Source organism: Microcaecilia unicolor, chromosome 3 (assembly GCF_901765095.1).
Source record: "Microcaecilia unicolor chromosome 3, aMicUni1.1, whole genome shotgun sequence".
NCBI lineage: Eukaryota > Metazoa > Chordata > Amphibia > Gymnophiona > Siphonopidae > Microcaecilia > Microcaecilia unicolor.
Window position 1 is genome coordinate 167,536,653 of NC_044033.1, and position 23,800 is coordinate 167,560,452.

General features: G+C 47.0%; 1 protein-coding gene across 1 annotated transcript in view; it reads left to right on the forward strand.

Moving 5' to 3' along the window:
* The window catches only part of ENPP1 (ectonucleotide pyrophosphatase/phosphodiesterase 1), a 221,123-nt gene that overhangs the window by 130,400 nt on the left and 66,923 nt on the right, over window positions 1-23,800 (forward strand). Inside the window, exons 9-11 of the mRNA XM_030196551.1 lie at window positions 665-774; window positions 6,326-6,391; window positions 20,131-20,203. Coding sequence (XP_030052411.1) covers window positions 665-774; window positions 6,326-6,391; window positions 20,131-20,203 — 249 coding nt within the window. The remainder of the gene's footprint in view (window positions 1-664; window positions 775-6,325; window positions 6,392-20,130; window positions 20,204-23,800) is intronic.

Genomic DNA, 23,800 nt, shown 5'->3' on the forward strand with positions numbered 1-23,800 from the left:
GAGCTGCTTTGTCTATTGTTGTTTGTGTATTTTTACAAAGATATTCTCGACTTAGCAGAGCCATTTTTTGTTTTCTTTTTTGATATCCCAGAAATAAGCAGTGGATTTTCCCCAAGTCATTTTAATAATGGTCTATGGACTTTTCCTTCAGGAAGCTGTCCAAACCTTTTTGAAACCCCGCTAAGCTAACCGCCTTTACCACATTCACGGGAAGTCCTGTCTTCAACCCCCCTCAACACCATCTCCGAGCTGGTGGGAGGTTTTTAGCGGTATGGACGGTTTTGTGCGCTGTTCTCTGAGCATTGGGAATAGGAAATGATTTCATTAACACCCGTTTGACTGCTTTTAAATACTATTTGCGCTAATCTCTGGCATGCACATGTTTCTCATGCTAGAGCCCTCTGAGCATTCTGTGCAGATTAACGCTGGTGCTAATCTTGCTCTTATCGGCTCAAGCGTCGGTGTTAGGTTCTGAGCATTGGCTAAAGGAGCTGCTGGGCCCAGTGATCAAGGTTCCTTCCCCCCATACAAAGGCCAATTTGCAAAGAAACACCTGATATACTTACATGAGAATGAAGTCTGGATGACGCCTTGAGCATAGTATCAAGTTTTGTAAGAGCTGATGACCTTGTAGCAGCAGAAATAACGCATGCCTTTTCTGCAGATCTGGCTGACAGCTATGAATCAAGGATTGAAGGCAGGAACATTCTTTTGGCCCGGAGCAGATGTTAAGATTAATGGAAGTTTTCCAAATCTCTACAAAATATATAATAGGTATGTAAAATGTTGCATTGTATTTAAAACATGCCAGTAAGTCAATGTGAACCAACGTACAGTATGGGACTATAGAAAATCTAGGGTTCCTTTTACTAAGCTGCAGGATAAAGGGCCCTGCGGTAGCAGCAGGGGCCATTTTTCTCGTGTGCCAGGGCCCTTTTTACCGCAGCGGGTAAAAAGCCCTAAAAAAATGGCCATGTGGTAAGATAGTCCTTACTGCATGGCCATGTGGCGGGGAGCACTTACCACCACTCACTGAGGGTAGCACACGGCGATGCCCGATTTCCGCCGGGTTAGCACCGCGCTAGAAAATTTTTTTTTTACGGCACACTGTCAAGCTGGCACTATTGCTGATGGCTGCGTTGGGCTGGCGGTAGTTCTGGTATAGCGTGCGGTAAGCCCTGCCACTTTATAAAAGGGCCTCCTAGTATGGACTATAGTTTTATGCAGTGGCATAGCCACAGGGAGCTTTGCCCCCCCCCCCCCCCCCCACTTTGGGTTCGGGCCCCCAAAGTCTGCTGGTTTGGCTGGTGAGGGTCCCCAAGCCCCACCACAGAAGCTTTCCTGCAGCAATATTCACCGCTGCACTGTCCTGCTTCCCCCTCCCCTGTGCACATGCTCGATTTTTAATGAAATCAAGCATGCGCGAGCTTCGATAATGCTCAGTTTCATTAAAACCCTGCATGCGCGCCTGAGCAGGAAATCCAGGCAGGAAACGCAGCGCCTCTTTCATCTATTTGTGTTCTCACCTGGCATCCACCTGATTTGTAATCTTGTAATTTTAATTCTTCATCTCTTAGGCACAGTGCATCCAAACAGAGCTGTCATGTATCTCGAGCTCTCTATCCAAAACAGTTTGGTTTTGGCATGTATGTTATGTTGCTGGCAGACACACGTATCAATTTGCTGCAGTAAGAAAATTTGATGTAAATCTTTGTGGATGACCCGTCATTAGTTAACATTTGTAATGTGCTGTTGGTGAAAGCTAGACATGGTTTTGAGGTACGAAACAGAGAACTCGGGACTTCAGCAAGTAAATGGGAATTTTGTGTCAAACCCATCAAAATACAAGTAGTTACAATCGGCAAAGTAGTTGGTTGTTTACAGTGTAATACTTTATTTTTGTGTTTTCTGTTTCATTAGGTTTACTTTTTGTAATGTACATAAGTTCTGTCTATTGTCTTCACTTTTTTTTAATTAGATGACTCATAAATGTAATATATCAATTCTAAATAAATACATGAATAAACAAGGCGACTAGGGATGACCAGGGCTGGTCTTAGCAATTGCGGGGCCCTGTGACGACCAGGTCAGTGGGGCCCCCCTATCCCCCTCCTTGGCCCGCCCCCACCTAGACCTGCCCTTTGTTGACAAAATGTGTTTTAAAATTATTTTATTTCAAATAAAGACAAATCAAGCAAAACTTGTACAGAAAAACTAATTCAAATATGCACAGTACTATCATAGGAAGCCTTTGGGTTTAAAAAGCAAAACCATGTGCTTGTATGGATGGGATAAATGAATTAAAACAAATCCCCTTAATATGTAATACTTCGTAGCAATAATGAAACAGTGATTGAATATTCACATAGAAAGCAGCCTGAGCCAACAGATTTATTTTCCACTGAACATTATTAACTGTGTATGAACTTGGCTGCTAATAGTGTGCTGAACTGGACAATGCTGGCACATGTAGACTGACTCTGGACAGTTCTGCATGAAGGAAACCCTTCCCTCATTAATCAATACCTTCTCTGTGAAATAGTAGTAATAAAAAAAAAAGGCAAGTGCATTTTTATAATATACCCCTGCATTCCACAAAGCAAAAGGAGCAAGTTCTCCTTTTGCTTTGTGGAATGCAGTGGTATATTATAAAAATGTCGTCATCTCTTCTTCTGATGTAGGTACAGGAAAAAAAAGAGATTTTAAATTCTCCCAGGTTTCAATCTAATTCATGTTTAATGTGGGATAAAATGCCATGAATAAGTAAATAAATAGATAGATAGAAACTCTGAATGATGAGCACCTGATTCTCATAACATGATGTCTGTTTAGTGGTCCTTCTTTACCAGAAGAAAAAAAAATTTCTGCATGAATATAATAGTACTAGGGTGTCCCTTTAATTAGCCCCTCCAAATGACATACTGATTACGATTTATTACAAATTAGTACTCTACTTGTTATACTTCCTCTGTGTACAATCAGTATGCACAAGCCAGTATGTTTGAACATCTAAGTGAGATTAAATAAAAATTAATCAACAATAAAGAAAGACAACTTGCATGCAGCAGCTTGAGTGCACAGGGATTCAGCTGTGCGAGGAAAGGGACAGATATTACCTTTGTTATTGTTTGGTTTTTATTTTTTTAAAGTATCCTCCCCAACCCCCTCTCCTCCCTCCCACCACCTATTCCAGACCTCCCCGCTCCCCCGAGCCACAGGGTGCCCTCCTGTCACATATCTGAAGCCACCCTGGTTGTCTAGTGGATTCTTCAGGGCAGGAAAGACCCCCAGTCTTTCCTGCCCGCTGCCAGCGCTAACCCTCGCTGCCTTATCGCTGGAAGTCTCGGCAGCCATTTTTAAAAAGTGATGCGCCGGCAGTTGGCAGGAGAGACTGGGGATCTTTCCTGCCCCGAAGAATCCACTAGACCACCAGGGTGACTTCAGGTATGTAACGGGAGGCCACACTGCGGATCGGGGGAGCGGGGAGGAGGTCTGAAATAGGTAGTGGCAGGGGAGGGGGAGGATATTATTAAAAAAAAAAAAAAAACAACAAGGTAATATCTGTCCCCTTCCTCGGGCAGCTGGATCCCTGTGCATTTAATTTGCTGGGGGAGAAGAGGCAAAGCAGTCAGATCGCAGCCCGTGCTTTAAAGGAGATGGCAATATCAGGGAGCAGGAGGGAGCGCCGTGGGGCCCCTGGAAGTACGAGGCCCTGTGCAACTGCCCCTGTCACCCCTGCCTAAGACCGGCCCTGGGGATGTCCCACAGAGCGAAAATTTTTAGTTCATTTTCAGTTTGGCCTTATTTCCTTTATTTTTGGGTGTTTTAATATTCATTTTAATAAAACATTTCTAATGTATGCTAACCAACTGAACACTCATTAATGTAGCAGTAAAATCAATTTACCCCACCTGTTTACTAAGCTGCATGACAATGCCAACACAACCCATTTAAAGTGAACGGGCTCTGTTAGCATTAGCACATGGCAGCCACTAGCACAGCTTAGTAAATAGCGGGGTTAGTGTGCACTAACAGATATATTTACTAAAGTGCACTAAGCAGTTATCTCCTAATTCTATAAATTTGGGGTGCCCCAAATAGGGGGAGATTCTATATATGGCTCCTTGAAAATCAGCATGGAAATCAGTGCCAACTAAGCGTATTCTATAAGCGGTGCCTAGATTTAGGTGCAGTATATAGAATACGTTTAGTTGGTATCTCGGCAACTAAAACTAAGCACCTCCATTTTTATACCAAATAAAATATGGCATAAATCCCGGTGCGTAGATTTACGTGCACTGGGCCATAGTCTATAACTATGTGAGGAAATTGTGGAACACCTATGAAACTTCCATTTCCCCCGCCCTTAACCGTGCCCCTTTTTGCCTGTGCGCATTAAGAGATCGATTGCCGGCGGGCCACCTGGTTTGGAAGAGAAGTTATGAATGCCTTTTGCAGCTGCCCTGTGCGAGGACTGCAGGGCACGCAACAGCAACAAATGGTTGATGAGATACATGTAGCTGGAGGTCTCCGGGGGAGGGTTAAGAGAGGGAGGGGAGGGAGCTATTTTTCAGGGGGAGGGGAAAGGAAGGGGAGGAGGGGGAGAGCAGTGGAGGGAGGGGGTAAAAAATGGAAAACTATGTGCAAGAGGGAATGACACATCAGGGATATGACATTGTTTGCTTTAATGGTCATAGGAGTTTGGGAGGTAAATATGCTACTTGTATAACAGCTGATATTTTATGTCACAATACATTTATTGTGTAAGGTGCCACCCATGAAGTATAAGACGTGGGAGATTGCAAGCATTGATGAACATTGTAAATGTTGTAGTCTCTCGCGGATGTTGTGTTTTGTGCATTTCTCTTGACAATAAAAATTATTAACAAAAAAAAAAGTTAGGTGCACTGCATTACAGAATGCGCTTAGCGACTTGTGTGCGTAAATTCTAATTATTGTCAATTAGTGCTCATTATTGCTTGTTAAAAGCTGTTAATGCTGATTCACAAGTTATGCTTGTTGTTATAGAATACGCTTTCATTTCGGCATGGATCTGTAGGCATGTTATATAGAATCCAGGGGTTAATGCTTAATATGCAAAGTTGCACGTACAAGTTATAGAATTAAGTCAGTTGCACAGATAAAATAATGAGTTGATAATTGATAACTAGCAATAATTTGGCACTGATTACTACCAATTAGCAGTTATGCTCACAACTGACTTTAGTCAGTATTCTATAAAATGTGTGCACAAAATTCACAGTAGGTCTTCAAATTGAACCGCCTTATTCATGGAAAAAAGTGTAATACTACTGGATTTGTTTTCTAGGGCAGTACTTCTCGGCAAGGTCTTCGGGGCACACCCAGCCAGTTGAGTTTTCAGGATATCCACAATGAATGCCCATGGTATGCAGATCTCTCTCTTGCGTTTATCATTGTGGTTGTCTTGAAAACCTGACTGACTGGGTGTGTCCCGAGGATTGGGTTGAGAAGCACTGACCAAGGGATGGTCCTTAGGAATCTCATTTTGCTTTAAGATACTGTGGAAAGCCTTTGCGTCTTGTTTTGTTGCTGGTACACATTCTATAGTACGTGACCAGAGCACTGTTAACTGGGGACTGGTGTATGCTTTGGCAAGTATACTTTGAAAGGACTCTGCACTAGCAGTGAGGGGGGCCGCCCGCTGAGGCCCTTTTTACTGTAGCAGGTAAAAAGGCCTAAAAAAGACATGTTCATGGGGTAAGATTGCTCTTAACATGGGGGAGCACTTACCGCCACTGACTGAGGTGGCGGTAAGGGTTCCTACACTAACCTGGCGATAACCGAATGGCGTGTGGCGCTGCCCGATTACCTCCGGGTAACCCCTGTGTAAATCTTTTTTGAATATTTCAGCTAGTACCAGAAATGCCGCACGCTGGGGGTGGAACTACTGCCAGCGCTCGCGTTGGGCCGGTGGTAGCTCCAGATTAGCGTGTGGTAAGTCCGTGGTAGGCTTACCATCGCTTAGTAAAAGGGCCCCTGATTTAGTTAACTGAGTGCAAAAAACAGAAGAAACCAGTCTTTGCAAAACAGCGAAGAGGACCAACAAAAGAAAAAAGATAAAATAAGAAAAAAGTTAAAAAATATAATAAAAACACTCAAAAAAAATAAATAAAATGTAGGGCGTCAACACTGGTTGTTGAAATTCAAAAATAAACTTTATTTGTCAATGGATAGCAAGGAGAAAGGGTCCCTTTCTCCTTGCTATCCATTGACAAATAAAGTTTATTTCTTTGTTAACTGAGTACATGTTATATATGTGTGTGTGTGTTTGGGTTTTTTTTAGGTCAATCCCATTTGAAGAAAGAGTAGTAGAAGTTCTTAGATGGTTGCGGCTTCCGGAAGGTGAAAGGTATGGATAAGCTAAAAATTATGAAAGTTTTTTATTTTTTTTATTTTCTATATGCAAAAATTATCAATGTGATTAAAAACAATTAATCCATTAGATTTCGCAACAGTTTGCTACATGGTACAACTTTGGTTTGTGTAAAGGGTAGTTGCTGATTTTAAACTTTGAAAAACACTTTTTTAAACCAGTTTCGTGAAGAAAATAATACATTACAACAGATAGAACTGGGCACTAGGGAAGGGCCGGTTTTCAAAGGTATTACCATAAGTAAAAAGCAGGCAGATGCTGTAAACTCTGGCACTGTTCCGAACAGCGCCAGAAAAATACCGCCAGATCAGCGCGGTGAAGGAAATCCCTAATGCTCAATGCTAATGAGATGCAAATTTAGGCACGCTCATAACGTTGAGCATTAGAGACTTCTGCAAGAAGATGGTGCCTGGCGCCTTCTTGTGTGTTTATGCACAGCTCTTGAGTGCATGCCCAGAGCAGAGGCGCAGACAGCCACCCAATTTTGGGTGGGCCTGGGCCCAAGATGGGTCGGCAGAAGAACTCCGCCTTGTCCCACAAGTGATTTGGTCTCTCCCTCTCTCGCTTGCATACCATATGGTCTCTCAAACATCCCCCCCCCCCCCCCCCGCATACCTTTTAAATAGCAGATTTTCACTGGCAGCAAGCAGCAGCTAATAAACACTGTTCATGTTGGCCCCACAGCATGTATCAGTCGCTGCTCGCTGCAGGCGGAGATCTGCTATTTACAAGGTATGCAGGAGGGACAGTTGTTGGGAGCCACATCATAGGTGTGTTGCTACTGGGTGGGCCTGAGCTCACCCAGGCCCACCCTTGGCTATGCCACTGGCCCAGAGTACCTGGGGGGGGGGAGGGGAAGGAGGAGGAAGAAGAGGTGCCAAGAGCAACTTGCCACTACCTTTGCCCTGGGATCGAGTCTGCAGCACCCTCCACACAGACGGCTTTTCCCAATCTCACTGCCAGCAGATCCATGCAGAACTGTGCATATATCTGCTCTTGCTGCAAACCTCTGATCTACTGGAATTCAGGTAGTTGCGACCTTTGTTAGATTGCACCATCAGCTCCATTAGCTGCCCTCTACTGCACCTACATGTCCGCTTCTTCTAATGCAACTTAGCTAAACAGTGTGTAAAGGCAGACCTGTGGCTAGGTGGGTGGCAAATAGTTCACAGAAGCAGAGACCTGCAGGCTGCCAAATGGCTGTTGGCTCAAGAGATGAAGTGCAGCCATTGCTTTGGGCCCTCAGCTCCTCCTCTCACCTCCACAGGAAGATGATTATCTTTAGAACCAAGGGAGCCTGACTTGGCCGCCAGCAACACCGGTTTCCCTATTTCTCCCCACGGCTTGGCACAACCCTAATGCCAGCTCCAAGCTGGCATAGGGTTGACTGTGGTAAGAGTGCCCTTGTTTGGCACGCTGTCTGCTGAGCATTGGGGAGGAACAGGGAGAGAACTGATTAGCATGCACTTGCATGCTCATTGCAGTGGGAACCAGGGAGCTCATTGGTTCATGGGCTCGCCGGCTCTCAGCATTCTGCTCAAGCAAATGCGGGCACGAGTTTGGTGCTAATGGCCTCTAATGCATGCATTTGCTTCTGAGCATCAGGGCCTGAGTGTTTGCATGTGGAAGAAACCCTCTGAAAATTGCCCTTCTGTGAGGTAAATGTACAGAGCTGGGGGCTGACCCAGGGCAGACTTACTGAGATGCGTGTAGGGCAGTGGTTCCCAAACCTGGTCCTTGAGGCACCCCAGCCAATCAGGTTTTCAGGATACCCGCAATGAATATTCATGTATGAGATTTGCATGCACTACCTGCACTGCATGCTGGGCAATATATATACCCCATACAAGGCCTCAGGGACAACAGAATGGACAGAGAATCACCACACAGGAGCCAATGTTATTATATAGAAAGAGTTTGTTGATCCATAGTACAGCTTTAACAGTGTTTTTGGAAGATTCTTAGCTTGGTAAACATGTTCTGGTATAATAAGTTCAGTAAAAGAGTTCACTCTATTTATAGAATATGGCTGCAGAAAACAACCATAAGGCCCATCTAGTCTGCCCAATTTAATTCCTGTTGTATTGCCATAAAACCAGTTTTTGAATATAAAATAGAAGTATTTTCTACTGAGGTGACTTTTTTGCTTGATATAGGGGTCAATTCTATAGGTGGGCGCTTCCATTTAGGTGCCCCAATGTCATTCAGTGAGAGACGATTCTATGATGGAATCTGGGCGACCAAATTATGTTACAGAATAATAGTGTAATCTGCACACATTACATTTAGGAATCCACGGTTACATCAACCAGCAAGGGTGCGTGTAAATTGCTGTTTTATAAGTAGTGTGTGCAAGTGGCTGTTCTACCCATACCCTTCTTATGATCTGCCCATGTGAATACCCCTTGTATTTATGCTCTGCCACATATCTGCACCTTACAGAATAGCCATAGGGTGATTTGCTACCACTTACCCACAAAAGTGACAGAATCCTAAACACTTTTGTGCATTCAAGTGGCATGTATATGTGGGTATTTTTTTGTAGAATTACCTAGGATGAGGCTCATTTTCAAAGCACTTAGACTTACAAAGTTCCATAGGTTACGATGGAACTTTGTAGGTCTAAGTGCTTTGAAAATACGGCAGATTGTAACATAGTAAATGTCGGCAGATACAGACCTGCATGGTGTATCCAGTCTGCTGAGGAGGAAGGAGGTGTTTTAGAGAGCTCTGCTGACTTCCAGTGGAAAGGGAGTGAGACCTAGCTCCCTCCCCAAAGATGAGGAGGGTCCCTGGGGAGAAGGCCTCAGGAAAGTCCCAGGCTGTGGGGCCTCCTGGGGCCCGGGACCAGAAGGCCGAAAGGAGTGGCTCTCTCCCTGGTTTGACTACCGGGAGAAGGGAAAGGAGTCCAGTGGACCGAAGGGAGAAGCAGCCCGGTGGAGGCCACAAGAGCATTTCCCCCTCCATGGCCCAGCTTGCGGAAGGTAAGCGAGAAGACAGTGGAGGGGGGAGGAAAATAGTACAGGCCCCAGAAGGGCGCTTCCAAGGAAGGGAGAAGGAAGAGGCGATGGAAGTTTGCCAGAAGCCTTTGCTGGAGGCAGCTGAGAGTGAGAGTGAGGAGAGTGGATCGTCAGATGAGGAGTTCCTTGAAGTGAGCTATGACCCTGATGATCCAGCAAGTAGTGTGGTAAATATTGTAAGACGAATTAAGCTGGTGGAAAAAGAAGTAGTGGAGCTAGGAAAACGTCTGAAAATGGCAAGAACTATGTGTAAATTTGCCCCAGCGGAGCACAGACAAATGTATGTTAAAGAGGAAGCCCGGATATCAAAGTTGTTGGGGAAAAAAGAACACTTGTTGAACTGTTTAAAAAAGGGCTCTGTGAATCCTTTGAGGGAGCTCTATGTTAACCGAGAAAGGATGGCTTCAATACCACAGTCTGGGGGTTCAGGAACACTACAGTTGCAGCAAGCTTCAGTGTCTTCAGCAGCATTAGACTCAAAAGAGTTGTCTGGGTTCAGAGGTGACCCCACTTTAAAATACATGAGACAGTTGGCAACACAGTCCAGAGCACTTACCCAGCAGCCAGAGGATAAGGAGGCAGCGGCAGGACATGGCTCTGAGGTGGGGGCTGGAGTAGAGATCCTACCTGTGGAGGGGAGGACAGAACTCAGTAACTTTTTAAAACTCCAGATAATGGAGGCAGCAGAGGGAGACGCAGGTAGCAGCCTGTTTTCTACAGAGGTGGTGGTCGAAGTCTCAGAGGGCTTACCTGCAGTTGTGCAAACAGCAGAGACAGTTGCCGTGAAGGAGGCCCTGTTGGAAAAGGGTCAGCAGAGGCAGACTCCGGTATTTTTGGCCGGGTCTGCAATGACTGAAGTGGAAACCGAAGCAGCATGGCATCTGGAGAAGCCCCGCCCACGAAGTCCGGGAGCAGGGGAGGTCTTCCCTGAGCATGGAGTAGCTGGCGGTTTACAGGAGAGGGGTCGGAGAGAGAGGAATAGGAGCGGGCAGCAGCTGGGAGCTCATTTGACCAGCTGTCCATTACAAGAGGTGAAATCGGGGGGTGCTAACAGCCAGCCTGTGGCGGAATCAGGAACAGACAAGCCATGCCCCCGGGAAGCGCCAGCCATTGGGAGAACACAGGAGGGACTGCACCAGAAGCAAGGGGGAAGTAACCCGATTGTTGAGAGACTTTCGTTGACTACAGAAGTGGACATGACAAGTCTAACAGATGTGCAGCGGGTGGTGGAGCAGACCTGCCAGCAGGACGGCTGGGAGCGAGGAGCCAAGGGGAGCGGCGGAGTTCCGGAGGCTTCGCCCCTGGTGCCGGAGGTTGGAGGGAGTTCGGGGGCAGAGCGAGCAGGGAGTCTGGTATCGCCAGCTGCAGACCTGACTGGGCAGGTGCCAGAGTATCGCCAGGAGACAGAGGAGAGGAGGCGATTAGCCCAGAGGCTGGAGCCTGCAGTGGCAGGGACGAGCAGGGACGTTCCAGGAAGTGGAGATGGGCAGGACAATCAGTTGGAGGCAGCCCAAGCCGCAGAACTGACTATGGACGTTGCTGGATGTTTGTCTGAGAGGGAAGGGGACGGGGGACAACGGGAGGGGGAGGGGGCGGTGGATATTGAGGAAGGGAGAGGGATGAGGGGAGGGGCAGAGGGACAGAAGGGGGGGAGGCAGAGGGAAGGGCTGGAACAAGTGTGGAGGGGGGGCGGTGGGGGCTGGGGTCCAAGTCCTTTGCGGCAGTAGTCCAGGGAGGGGGAAGGAGGGAGGGGGGAGATCGGGTGGTTTTGAGGGCCCAGGGAGGGGTTGGGGGGGAGCGGGGACAGGGGGTGGACAGCTGCCTAAGCGGCGAAATGTGGTACAGCTCAAATGGATAGGGGAGGGGGCAATGCCCTCCAGGGATCGGGTCTTGAGGCTGGTGATGGGGATGGGGTTTATACCCGAGGACTTTTACGCGTGTATACACCCCATCAACATCCCAGAATATGACTTGAGCTTCATGACCCAGAGGGGGATGGAAATATTCTGGGAAAGGTACGAGGGGGTGAGGGGAAAGGGGGAGTGGCGGGACCTCAGGGCCATTCCAGTCAGCAAGCCGGACCTGGTGCAGATCACCCTGCTCGTGAGAAATGAGTCTATCTCTGGGGCAGATTTAGCCTACTGGCTACAGAGGTACGCGGAGCTGAGATCCCCACTTACAAAATTATCGGATCCAAGCAGGGTTTGGGCAGGAGGTTGGGGAGCCCTGGTCAAATTGAGACAGGAGAGCCATGTGGTCCAGCACATTCCTTCGGCTGCCTTTATCGGTCGTGACAGGATACTGTGCTTTTACAAGGGGCAGCTGCGGCAGTGCTTCAGATGTGGTTCGTTTAGGCACTTCAGCATGTCATGCCCAGTGGTAAAGTGTGGAAGATGCGGGGATCAGCATGCCACAGAGGACTGCACCGCGATCAGGTGCAACCTCTGCGGCGGGTTAGGCCATGCATATCGGAACTGCCCTAGGGCGGCCCATAACGAGTGGGATATGTGGGGGAAGGGACGGGGAGGGGGGTAATGGAGGAGGGGATAGGGCAGGGGGTGATAGGCAGGGAGGGGCAAGGGGGGGAGAAGGAGGGGATGCAGGAGGGGGGGCGGCAGGGGGCTGGGTCAGGAGTGGAGCAGGGGGGAGAGGGGGAGTGGGTACAAGTGCCACAGAGGAAAGGGAAGTTTCGGAGGGGGGGGGGGGAACTAGGGGTGGGCAAGGAGGGGTCGCTGCAGGGGAAGAGGGGGGGGGAACAGATTTCAGGTGTTGGAGGAGGAGGAGGAGGATAGGGAGGTTGGGAGGGAGGAGGAAGAACAGGGGGAAGGAGAAGAGGTGGAGTTAATGGAGGAAGAGGGGGCGGCAGGGGGGATTGGAGAGGGCAAACGGAAATATGAGGAAGCACTGGAGGAGGGTACTGGTGGTAGGAAGAAGGGCGGGAAGGCTCTGGGGGGAGGGGGAGGGGTGAGGGAGGAGGAAGAGGGAAGGGAGGGAGGGAGGGGAAAGGGGAGTAAGAGGAAAGCTGAGGGGGCCGGGCAGGTGGTGAAGGCCCAAGTGCAGGCTTGGGGGGACAGAGTGGAGCTAGAGGAGGATCTGGAGGACTTGGAGGACTTGGGGGAGGTGGAGGACTTCGGAGGAGGAGGTAGGGGGCAGGGGTGAAGAGGGGAGAGGGAGGGATCAGGGGGTGGGTCCGGATAGAGCAAAGAAGAAAGGAAGGAAGAAAGGGGGAGGGGGGGGTAAGGTGCAGACAGGACGGCTGCGGGGGGGGGGGAGGGGGATCTGGCAGGGGATGATGTAGACCGCATAGCAGAGGACCTGCTTCAGGGTAAGAAGGGGGTATCCCAGGAGATAAGGAAAGAAGTTGGGAGTGAGCAGACCCGTGACTCGCAATGAGGATGGCAGGCTTAGTGTTGACATTTGCCACGCTGAATGTGGCCAGCATCGCCTCTCCGAAGAAGCAGGGTTTAGCGTATGACTGGTTCGCGAGGGTCCAAGCAGATTGCTTCCTGCTCCAGGAGACTCGGCTGCGGTCCATTGAGGTGATCAGGCGGGCAAGGCGGGCCTGGAAGTGGGGTCCCTCGGTGTGGGGGTTGGCGGGGGAGAGGTATGGTGGGGTGGGGATCTTATTTAAGTCCCACCGGGTGAATATTCAGCGAGTGGTGGAGCTGGGGGTGGGGAGATGTCTTGTTGTGGATGCGATTTGGGAGGATAGAGCACTGAGGGTGGTGAATGTGTACGGGCCCCAAAGCAAGAAGGAAAGGGTGCTCCTCTTTGGGAAGATCAAGCCCTACCTATACACTTCGCACCAAGTAGTCTGGGGGGGAGATTTTAACACCATATTGCGGAAAAAAGGATAGTGGGGGACGATCGGTACAGGTGGGCTATGACGGGGTGAGGCTGGCAGGGATCATGCGGGAGGCGGAGCTGGTAGACGCGCATGTGGCCTTCTGTGAGGAACAGGAGGGGTTCACGTTCTTTCGAGGGCAGTGTAAAAGTAGAATCGATAGATTCCTGGTAAAGAAGGGGGTTTGTCTGGGGGGTCCACGAACCGTGGACGTGGACTTTTCAGACCACCACATGGTCCTCCTTCAGGTGAGGGGGGGGCGGCAGCGCAGAGGCCAGGGAGGGGGTTATGGCGACTAAATTTAAAGTGGTTAGGTAGCGAGCAGGTGCGGGAGGAGTACCGCCGGTTTTTGGAAGATCAGGTGTCAGTGCAGGGGGCATTTCAGTCATTGGGGGAGTGGTGGGATACAGTGAAAAGACGAACGCGGGGATTCTTTCTCAGACAGGCGAGAAGGGAGGGGAGGGAAAGGACAAAGTTGGGCATGGCAATAAAGAAAAAGAGGGACACATTGATTTCACAAGGGGGGAGGGAGGAAGAAATACATGATCTCCAAGCACTCCTGGAGCAGGTACAGTACAACCGCTACACCTCCTTGGTGTATGAGCGGGACTTCGGGAAAATGTGTAGCCCGGACCCCTTCGCATGCTGCCGGGAGCGGAGGGCGCGCAGGGTGATGGAGGGGGGTGCGGGATGCACAGGGGGTCCTGCAGGACACCAGGGAGGGGATTCTGGGGGCAGTGAGGGACCACTTTGCGGCGTTCCTTTCAGCCCAGCAGATTGATATGGAGCAGATGGAATGTTATGTGGAAGGAACCCCGGGGATAGGTCACGGGGGACCCCAGCTTCAGGCCCTCTTGAACCCGTGGACAGAACAGGAGGTGGAGGAAGCCATCGGGGCGCTCCACAGGAAGACCTCGCCGGGGCCGGATGGGCTAACAACTGAGTTCTACCAGGCCTTTAAGGAGCAGCTGGTGCCGATCCTGGTGAGGGTATGGGGGGCAGCCCAGTTGGAGGGTTCCTTGCCTAGTTCCTTGACAGAGGCGGCTCTTATCCTACTAAGTAAGGGGAAGGACCCGGCGATGCTGGCCAACTGGCGGCCTATAGCACTGCTTAATACGGATCGAAAAATCTTCGCGCGAATGCTATTCCAGAGAATGAGGCAGGTGTCTGGGGATTTGCTAGCAGCCTCGCAAGCATGCGGGGTTAAAGGGAGAGGGGTCTTGGAAGCTGCAGCGTGGGTGCGGGAGGGGGTAGAACGCAGTAGAGTGGGAGGGCATGGTAGGCTGTTGGTAACACTCGACCAGGAAAAAGCGTTTGATAGAGTGCAGTGGGGTGTCCTATGGAGCATTCTGGAGCGCTATGGGTTTCCGAAGGGTTGGATAGAGCAATTACAGCTACTCTATCGGCATGCGGGGTGTTTTCCCCTGGTTAACGGGTGGAGAGGGCAGGGGTTTGAGGTAGGGGCAGGGGTCCGACAGGGGTGCCCACTCAGCCCGCTGTTGTATGCATACGCCATCGACCCTTTTATAAGACGGCTGGAGAAGGGGGGGGCGGAGGGGCTGGAAGGGGTGGAGGTGGGGGACAATAACCAGTTAAGGGTCGTGGCGTATGCAGATGACGTTACAGTGTGGGTAGCGGACCAGAGGGAGGGAGGTAGATTGCAGAACCTGATCCAGGAATACTCGCAGGCAACAGCGTCACAGGTCAATTTTCAAAAGTCCAATAGCCTGTGGGTTGGGGATCAGGGGCTGCAATTTGAGTTGGGAGGTAGGTTTCCTACAGCTGTGGAACGTATACGGGTCTTGGGAATATACCTCGAGAAGGGGGATTATAGGCTCTACAACTGGGATAGGTGTCTCCAAGAAGTGAAGGGGAGGGTGGATAGATGGAAGGGGTGGAAAATGACCATGGGGGAGCGGGTACAGCTCATCAAGGCACACTTAGTTCCTTTGTTTCTGTTCGTCAGTTACATCTGCCTGCTGCCGGAGAGCCGGTACGCGGCCTTGTATGGGGTGTTCTTCCGGCTGCTCTGGGGCAACAGGACGAATCCGGTAAAACGGAATGTTACCTATCTGCCTAGGAGGGAGGGGGGGGTGGGCATGATAAACCCAGTCCTGTTTTTCAGCGCTTTGTTCCTGCAGTTCAATCTGGGGAGGGCGGTAGGGCGGGAGCCACCGGGGTGGGCTAGGAGTGTCCTGCAGTGGTGGCCGAGATATTGGGACCTATGGCGGGAGGGGGGGAGGGTAGTGGCACTGCGAAGGGGGGCTCCGGGGGGGGTGAGTTATTGCAAGACCCTAGTGAAATTGGTGAGGGTGTGGGGGCTGACGGTGGGGGAGGTGAAGGCAGGACAACGGGGGGTCTGGATGGACAGAGTACGGGCGCAGGTGTTCTCAGCTCCTCTGGCGCTGAGGGACGCGCCGGCCCCACGGATGCAGCAGGGGTTACGGTTGATTGCTTCGAACCGCATCCCGGTGAAGTATAAAGACCTGGCGTGGCTGTCCTTTCACGGTAGACTGTACGTCCGAGGAAATTTGACATATCGCAATGTGCGGGATAGAGGGTGCCCACGGGAGGAATGTGCTGGAACTGAAGAGACGATGGAGCATTTCCTGGTGAGGTGCCCATTTACAGTCCAGGTCTCTGACCGGGTTTCCTCGTTGCTGCAGATCCCCAGTTTCTGCAACTACAGCTATGCGGACTGGGTGTATGGCCCAGAGGGTGGAGAGGGACGCGGGGATCCGGTAACACGCTTTCTGATTTCGGTGATATTGCGGTACTGCCTCTGGATGGCGCGCTGCAGGGTGTCCCTGTACCAGGAGGTCCGGCCGGCGGAGGTAGTCAGCTGGGATGTGGTAAGGGCGGTGCAGGAAGCGGCGAAGTGGGAAAGGGTGGAAAAAGGGGTGGGGGTGGCTTCGAGGTGGTGGAGACACGTGAGGCTTAAGCCGCCATGAGGGGACATGCTTCCCAGGGGATTGTGTGCCAGTTGTCTGAAGGGGTTGTGGGGGGTCGAGGGGGGGGGGGGGGGGTTGATCCATTGTATTATTGAGGAGGGGGTGTACATAGATAGGCAGACCATGTCTAGCTAGGAGCCTGGGGTTTGATTTGCATGTCCGGTTTTTTTCTTTGGTCTTTCTAATAAACAGTTTCCACTGTACTATTGAGGAGGGGGAGGGGGTGTACATAGATAGGAGGACTGTGTATAGCTAGGGGCTTGTTTTTGATTTGTATGTTATTTGTTTTTAGTTTTTTCCAATAAAAAGAGTTTTCCAGTCTGCTCAACAAGGTGGCCAGAGTTGAATCTGGCTGTCTGCCCAGATTCCACTTCTTCATGATTTAACACTGGTATACTTAATCTCTGTCTCTCTCTGCCAATTTTGGGGCAAAAACCATAGAAGTCTGCTTAACACCAGTTGTACTTGCCAACTACTGGAGTTGCCGAAGCCTACTCCAGCCTCGATCCTGATCTATTTTTGCAATGTACGAAACCCAGAGCATAGAAGTCTGACCAGCATCGGTCTAACTTGCCAACCTCTGAAGCTGCAGTGAAAGCTCACTCCAATTATAAGGTCATTTGCTTTAGTTGGATGCCATTATTTTTCTATGTAGCATTCCTCTGTGTTTGTCATGCATTCTTGAATTCCGTCACCATTTTTTCTTCACAACCTCCCATAGGAAGGCATTCCAGGAATCCACCACCCTTTCTGTGGAAAAGTATTTCCTGACATTGCTCCTAAGTCTCCCACCCTTCAACCTTAATTCGTGAACCACCATGTTCTTGTCTCTGAAAAAGATTAGTTTGCATATTAATACCTTTTAAGTTTTTAAACATCTGTATCTTATCCCCCACTCCTCCTTTTCTCTAGGGTGGTCTTCATGCTGCCTCTTATGCATCTTATGGCACAAGACCCATATCATTTTTGTTGCCTTCCTCTGATCCGCCTCAAGTCTTTTGATGTCCTTGACATACGGCCTCCAAAATTGAATACAGTACTCCAAATGGGGCCTCACCAATGACTTATACAGAGGCATTAATGCATCCTTCTACTGGATATGTCTCTCTGTGCAGCCTAGTATCTTTCTGGCTTTGGCCACCACCTCGTCAAGTTAGATCCTCCAACATTATCACCCCAAGGTCCCTCTCCCAGTTTGTGCTTATCAGCCTTTCAATCCTAGTAAATACAATTCTTTTGGGTAGTTGCTGTTAGCAGTAAACCTTATATACATCCTTGGGAAAGATTTGCTGTATGAAGACAAAAAGAAATCACAGGATAAATTTATTTTTTAATGCATAACCTCCTTTCTTGGAAGAAAAAAACCCCCTATTGCTATTTAAGAAAGGAAAGACCTCAGAACTTCCTTAAAAGATTGACTGGCCAGATATTTTTCATTGGTCCTGAAAATGCTTCAAAAACATTAAAACATTGTATTAATTTCCAAACAATTAAAAAAAAAATGTGCAGTCCCATTTTAGGTAGAACATAGAAACCAGAATCAATATATTCAGGTCCGCACATGTACCATTCCAGTGGTGTTTTAAAAAAGGATCTGCTGACATATAGCCATTTTCTAAATGATAATGGTAATGCATTTGGTATACCACCTTTCTGTGGTACAACCGAAGTGATCTACATTTAACATACAGGTACTTTACATGATGGAGTGTACCTGTATTCGGAGCAGTCATTTTACAAAGACATGTATTGAAACCCTGAGTGGAGAAAACAGTGTTTTATACCTGTAAGTTGGAATTCCACAATCTATATGTGTGTTGGCACTTTTCTTGTCCGTCACATTCAGGTGTAATAGGCATTGACCTATTTCTAGAGGGCTTGCAGTCTCTAAGTTTGAACTTGAGGCAATAGAGGGTTATATGATTTGTCCATGATCCCATTGGGATTTGAGCTGGTCATACCTGCTGCTCTATTAGGCCATTGACACATGTAAGCAGCTAATGAACAGCATAGGCCAATGAACAACAGAGGCCTCAATCCTTATTTATTTTGAAATTAGAGGGGGAAATAAGCATCCCCCTGAATTTTTCCCTGTTAAGGGCCGGCCCAATCGGGTGCAAGGGAGCAGCGCTAAGCCCTAAAATGGGAAATGGAAGTGTAGGTTTTAGTTCTACCCAAGCTCTGTCCAAACCATCCCCAGAATGTGTCCACTTGCAATCTCACATAGTATATATATACACATTTAAAATCTGGCTTTCTATAGTGGGGTTTCACATGTGTATGCAATATAGACATGCAAATGCAGGTATTTCATGATTAGGGCTTCAGTAATACTTCAATAATAAGGGAAGGATTAAAATGGTCAGCCCATCTACTAGGCTAAATAGGAGTGGGGACAGTGGTGCAGCTCTGGCGTATATGAGAGCTTTTCCCCTTGTCTTTTCTCACTGCCAGGCCTGCCGCTGTCACACTTCCTACCTCCTCCCAGGGGACAGGACAAAGCAGCACTTTAGCACAGGTCTGTGCTTACAGGGCAAAGCAGCACTGATGCTTCTGTAATCTTCGTGCTGACTTGGGAGGAGGTAGGGGGTGGCTGTGCCAAGCTTGGCAGTGATAAAGAAATGGGGGGGGGGGGGGGGGGAGACGAGAATTTTGCCAACTTGGTGGGGGAGAGAGAGGGGAAGAGGAGAAGTCAGTCACATGGTGGTATAGGAAATGGAAAGGGAGATGGTGACCACCTGTCAATGATGGTGGGGTTGAGAGGGGAAGGGGTGATGCTCAACTACAGGGGGCTGGAGGGGTTGACAAGACTGCTCATCCTGGCCAGACTAATAGAAAAATAAATGCAAATAATGTACCTGAATGAAAAGACCATACAGCTGCAGATGCCTTGGTGATTTTTCTTATTGATATGTAAAAATTTGAAAATAATCATTTCAAGAAATGTTGAAAACAAAAAACAAATAGGAAATTAGCAAGAAATCACGTGCTCTAATATAATAGAACCCATAAACTCCTAACTCCAGGCTTCGTTCCTTTTCCCTCGCGGCACCTTATGCCTGGAATAGACTTCCTGAGCATGTACGTCTAGCTCCATCTCTACCAAACCCACCTTTTCACCACTGCTTTTGGCTGCTAGACACTACTCAATTGCCTCCTCTTGTTCCTGCTCACCCAGTACTTCCCTTGTCCTTAATTTGTCTTGTCTGTCTATTATATTTTTAGATTGTAAGCTCTATAGAGCAGGGACTGTCTCTCTATGTCAGGTGTTCAGCGCTGCGTGCTTCTGGTAGCGCTGTACAAATGTTAATAATAATAATAAATATACATAAGAAAATAGAGCAGAAAAAAAAGAACCACAGGATAAAAAAAAATTTATATTGCTAATGCTCTCATTAGACACCCAACTTCAGTGGAAGAAGTTTAAAAAACCCTAATGGAGGTGACCACTAGAGCCATAGAAGGAAACATACAAGAGGATATAGAGATTTCACTAGACATGCATCCTACCTAGGCACCATCTTGACACACCCACCTGAAAATGAAACATTCTGCATATCCACCTCATCTATGGACATTCTCTCTCCTGCGGCCTGCCAAGATCCCTGCCTTTTGATGGACAAGCGATTGTCCTATCTGTGCAATTTACTTAGTAAATGTATGTACCACAATGCAGATAGAACCGCCTCACAGCCAACGGCAAAATATCGCACATTTCATGACTGATGACAGATACCACCATGCTTTTTACAGATATTTATATCTATATATCAATATGTAGATAGGATGAAGGTTATTCTGTGTTAATCTCTGACTTTTTGAACTGTACCTATTTTATTTACAATGTACTTGTACAAAATATATTATAAAATATACCGTTTTTGGTACTGTTTGATATAGACCAGACTTATACACTCTGTATTTGGAAGAGCCAGATGACTCGGGACATAGATATGGACCAGTCAGCAGTGCAGTAAGTATTTACTTTTTTGAATTCTGAACGGAACGAATCATGCTTCAGTCAGTATGGGGGTGATATTTATAAAGGCATTCTTGTGCATATTGACAATAGACGCATGTAAAATCTGCTATGGGTGTCTCTAGCATCAGCGTGTGCTAATTTTTAGTGCGCGCTAAAAACGATAGTTTGCCTACAGAATGGTTTAGAAAACAGGATCCAAAGTAACTTGGTGTAGCCATATTAGGGGGTAGCTTTTAGGTTGAGAATGTGCACAATTGTGATTTACACATGTGTTTTATGAAATATGCATGTTCACGCATACTTTAAACATGAACATTTAACAGCTGCTTCTGAGCAGATATAAATGTCCACAATTTCTGGGGTAATTTAATAAAGACATATAAGGGCCTCTTTGCTAAAGTACATTAAGCAGTTAATGCATGAATTAACATACCCTGTTATTGCACTAGCATGACAGCACGTACTAATTTTCATGTTAACTGCATGCTAGAGGGTGGAAACTGAACAGGTTATGGGGAGAGAGTGGATGTGAAGTATACACTGCAGTTTATACATGGTATGTACCAGTGGTACAGCCAGATGGCCAAGTTTATACAAGCACTATAATCTTGGAGTTACAGAACCATCAACCAAATACTCAAAGAGCTCCAAGGAGCTTAAACAGACCTATAAGGTCTTCTCTTCATCATAGGCCAAAAAACCTTCTAATGCCACAGATACAAACTTCTTACAATATCTGTGGTCAAAAATTATGAAGCAACTTGCATACTTTTATATTTATCATGCAGGTGTAAATCACTTCTATGTGATATCCACTATACACTATTGCACTTATCTTTTTAGAAGTGGTGCATAATGGAAGTTGCTTGTTCTGGTGTTGCGCTGTGTAGTCCTTCACTTCCCACTCTGAACCGACGATGGCCACCATTTCGCTGCTTCTTCAGGGTCTCGGGCCGAAAATGGGACACACGCACAGCTCTCCATCCGAGACCCTAAAGAAGCAGCGAAACGCTGGCCATCGTCGGCAAGTAATACCCCCAGTACCTTTCAGTTCCTGTGTCCCTTCAATTAATAATGGAAAAGAGGGAATTCTATATGTAGATCTACAAAGAACTCCCTTCTTGGGTTTTATTCATATTCAGTTGCATTCTGTGTATTCCCAGCCATTGAGTAATCTGAGGAAAAAACAGAACTCAGACCATTGAAGGATTGGGCATCCCACACATCCAGTGCTACTAAAATTTCAATATCAACTGCATAAATGTGGGGGATAAAACCTAAAGACTGATTCAGCGCTGCTAAGGGCACTAAGAAGATGTTGAACAAAATTGGTGCGAACAACAAGTTCTGAGGCACCCCACATGGAAGGGAAAAGCCTGATGAATATTCAGACCCCTAGAAAACCTGATAAACATGATCTGATAGATATGAATGACACCATTGTGAAAGATTGGCAAGCAAGCCAATATCACACAAGCAGTTTAACAGCAACTGATGGTTCACTAAATCAAATACTGTGGAGAGGTCAATAGATAACAATAAGACAATTTCTCCTTCACTCAGCATTTTTTGAATATTTGTCACAGGACCTACCAAAGCACTGCTATAATTAATATGAAATCCTGTCTCATTTGGATGTAATACAGCATGTTGATCCTAAAAAGAATTTAAGTGATCAGCCACCCGATATTTAGCAAGCTTTGAAACAAATAGGAAATGTGCTGTTGGTCAATAGTTAGATATAATAGCCTTGCTGACAGTCACTCGTAATTCAAATCAAAGGCCCTGGCAAACAGAAAAGCCTTTAAACGTTTCTGGAATTGTAAATAATTTTCCAATTTCTGGATCCATAATCTAACATCCTCCACCTGGAACATCTTCTACCAGTTGTCATTTAAACAAACTTGCTTTACTGACGGAATATCCAACAAGAATTGACCACTAGAGCGGAGGGGTCACTGCGTATGATGACTCCTCAACAAGGATGATGACAACAGAGGTGCCTCTCTGTAAATACATTTATGAATTGAGAGTCAAAATCTTAAATTTCATATGCCACTTTACTGGCAGCCAATGGTACTTTATTAGAATAGGGGTAATATGATCATATCTGCTCCCCCCTGACAACACTCATGCCACCACATTCTGTGCAACCTGGAGCATTGGCATCACATACCCAGGAGCCCCCAGCAACAAAGCATTACAGTAATCGAATAACAGCATGATATGAGCATGAATTACTGTCCTGAAATTGTCTTCTGACAACAGGTCTCTCAAATGTCTAAGCAATTTCAGTTTAAAGATATGTTTAACCAAACTATTCGCATGAGTTGTTAATGATAGAGAAGAATCTAACATCATGCCTAAATATTTACCCTCATGCTTAATACTTATCACTGTCTCCCCCTTTTCAAATTGATCTGGAAAATTCAGATCAGAACAAGTTGAAAGAATCATAATCCAAATTTTTGCCATATTTATTTTAAGTCTGTTCTCTATCATCCAGCATTCAATCGTAGACAAAAATGATTGCAAACAATTGCATGGTACTCCAACTGACCCCTCAGTAGGGAAAAAAATTGAACATCATCAACATAAAGCCTGTAAGAACCCAGCCCTTTTAACAATTTACAGAGGGACACCAGATACATGTAAAAAAGTACTGGTGAGAGGACTGAATCTTGATGAACTCCTGAAATAATATTCATCCAACTTGAATGTTGAGCTTAGTCTCAACCTTGAACCGACCTACCTTTCAGGAAGGAACCAAACCATGAGAAGACCTTCCTTCCAGTTCCCATCTCTTCTAAACATCCTAATAACAGATCATGATGAACAGTGGCAAAGGCTGCAGACACATCTAAAGTCACCATAATGGCATTCATTCAAAATTTGAAATTCCTCCAGAAAATCCTGGAGTTGGTATAACACCAACTTTTCCAGGATTTTTGCTACAAAAAGAAGAGATGAGACAGGTCTATAGTTCCCTACCTCTGAACTCTCTAACCAATCAGCCTTCAAAAAAGATCTCACATTCATTTGTCGTGAAGATTGCTGGATAAATCTCATCTCCAAAACTTTATTGATCATCCGAGTAATAAATGGAGAAAATTCTTTCCTTAATAATTTTAATAATGTAGGAGAACAAACATCCAACAAATTAGAGGAGCTATTCACTGCAGAAAAACACTTTTTCTACCTGAGCTACAGTTACGGTAGAGAATTCACACCATCTGTCAACTACATCTTCATTACCCTCTATAACTGGAAAAGCCTGAGACAGAAAAGCAACTCTAATGCTCTCCACTTTCTGAAAGAATGCTCCTGCAAAATCCTGTCAATTGTCATCTATTAATTCTCATTTCTTAGCCAACTGGGTTACAACCCTGAACAACTCTTGTGGAGAGGAGTCTGCTTCCTGAATTCTCTTATCATAAAAAGACTTCTTTGTCAACAAAGACTGTTTCTGACATTCATCCAGACAGTTGTTATACTCCAATTGTGTAAAATTGGACAATTTCTCGATCTCCTTTCCTTCCTCCATAATACATGCTCTAACTCGATCATGTCTCTAGAAAACCATGGAGT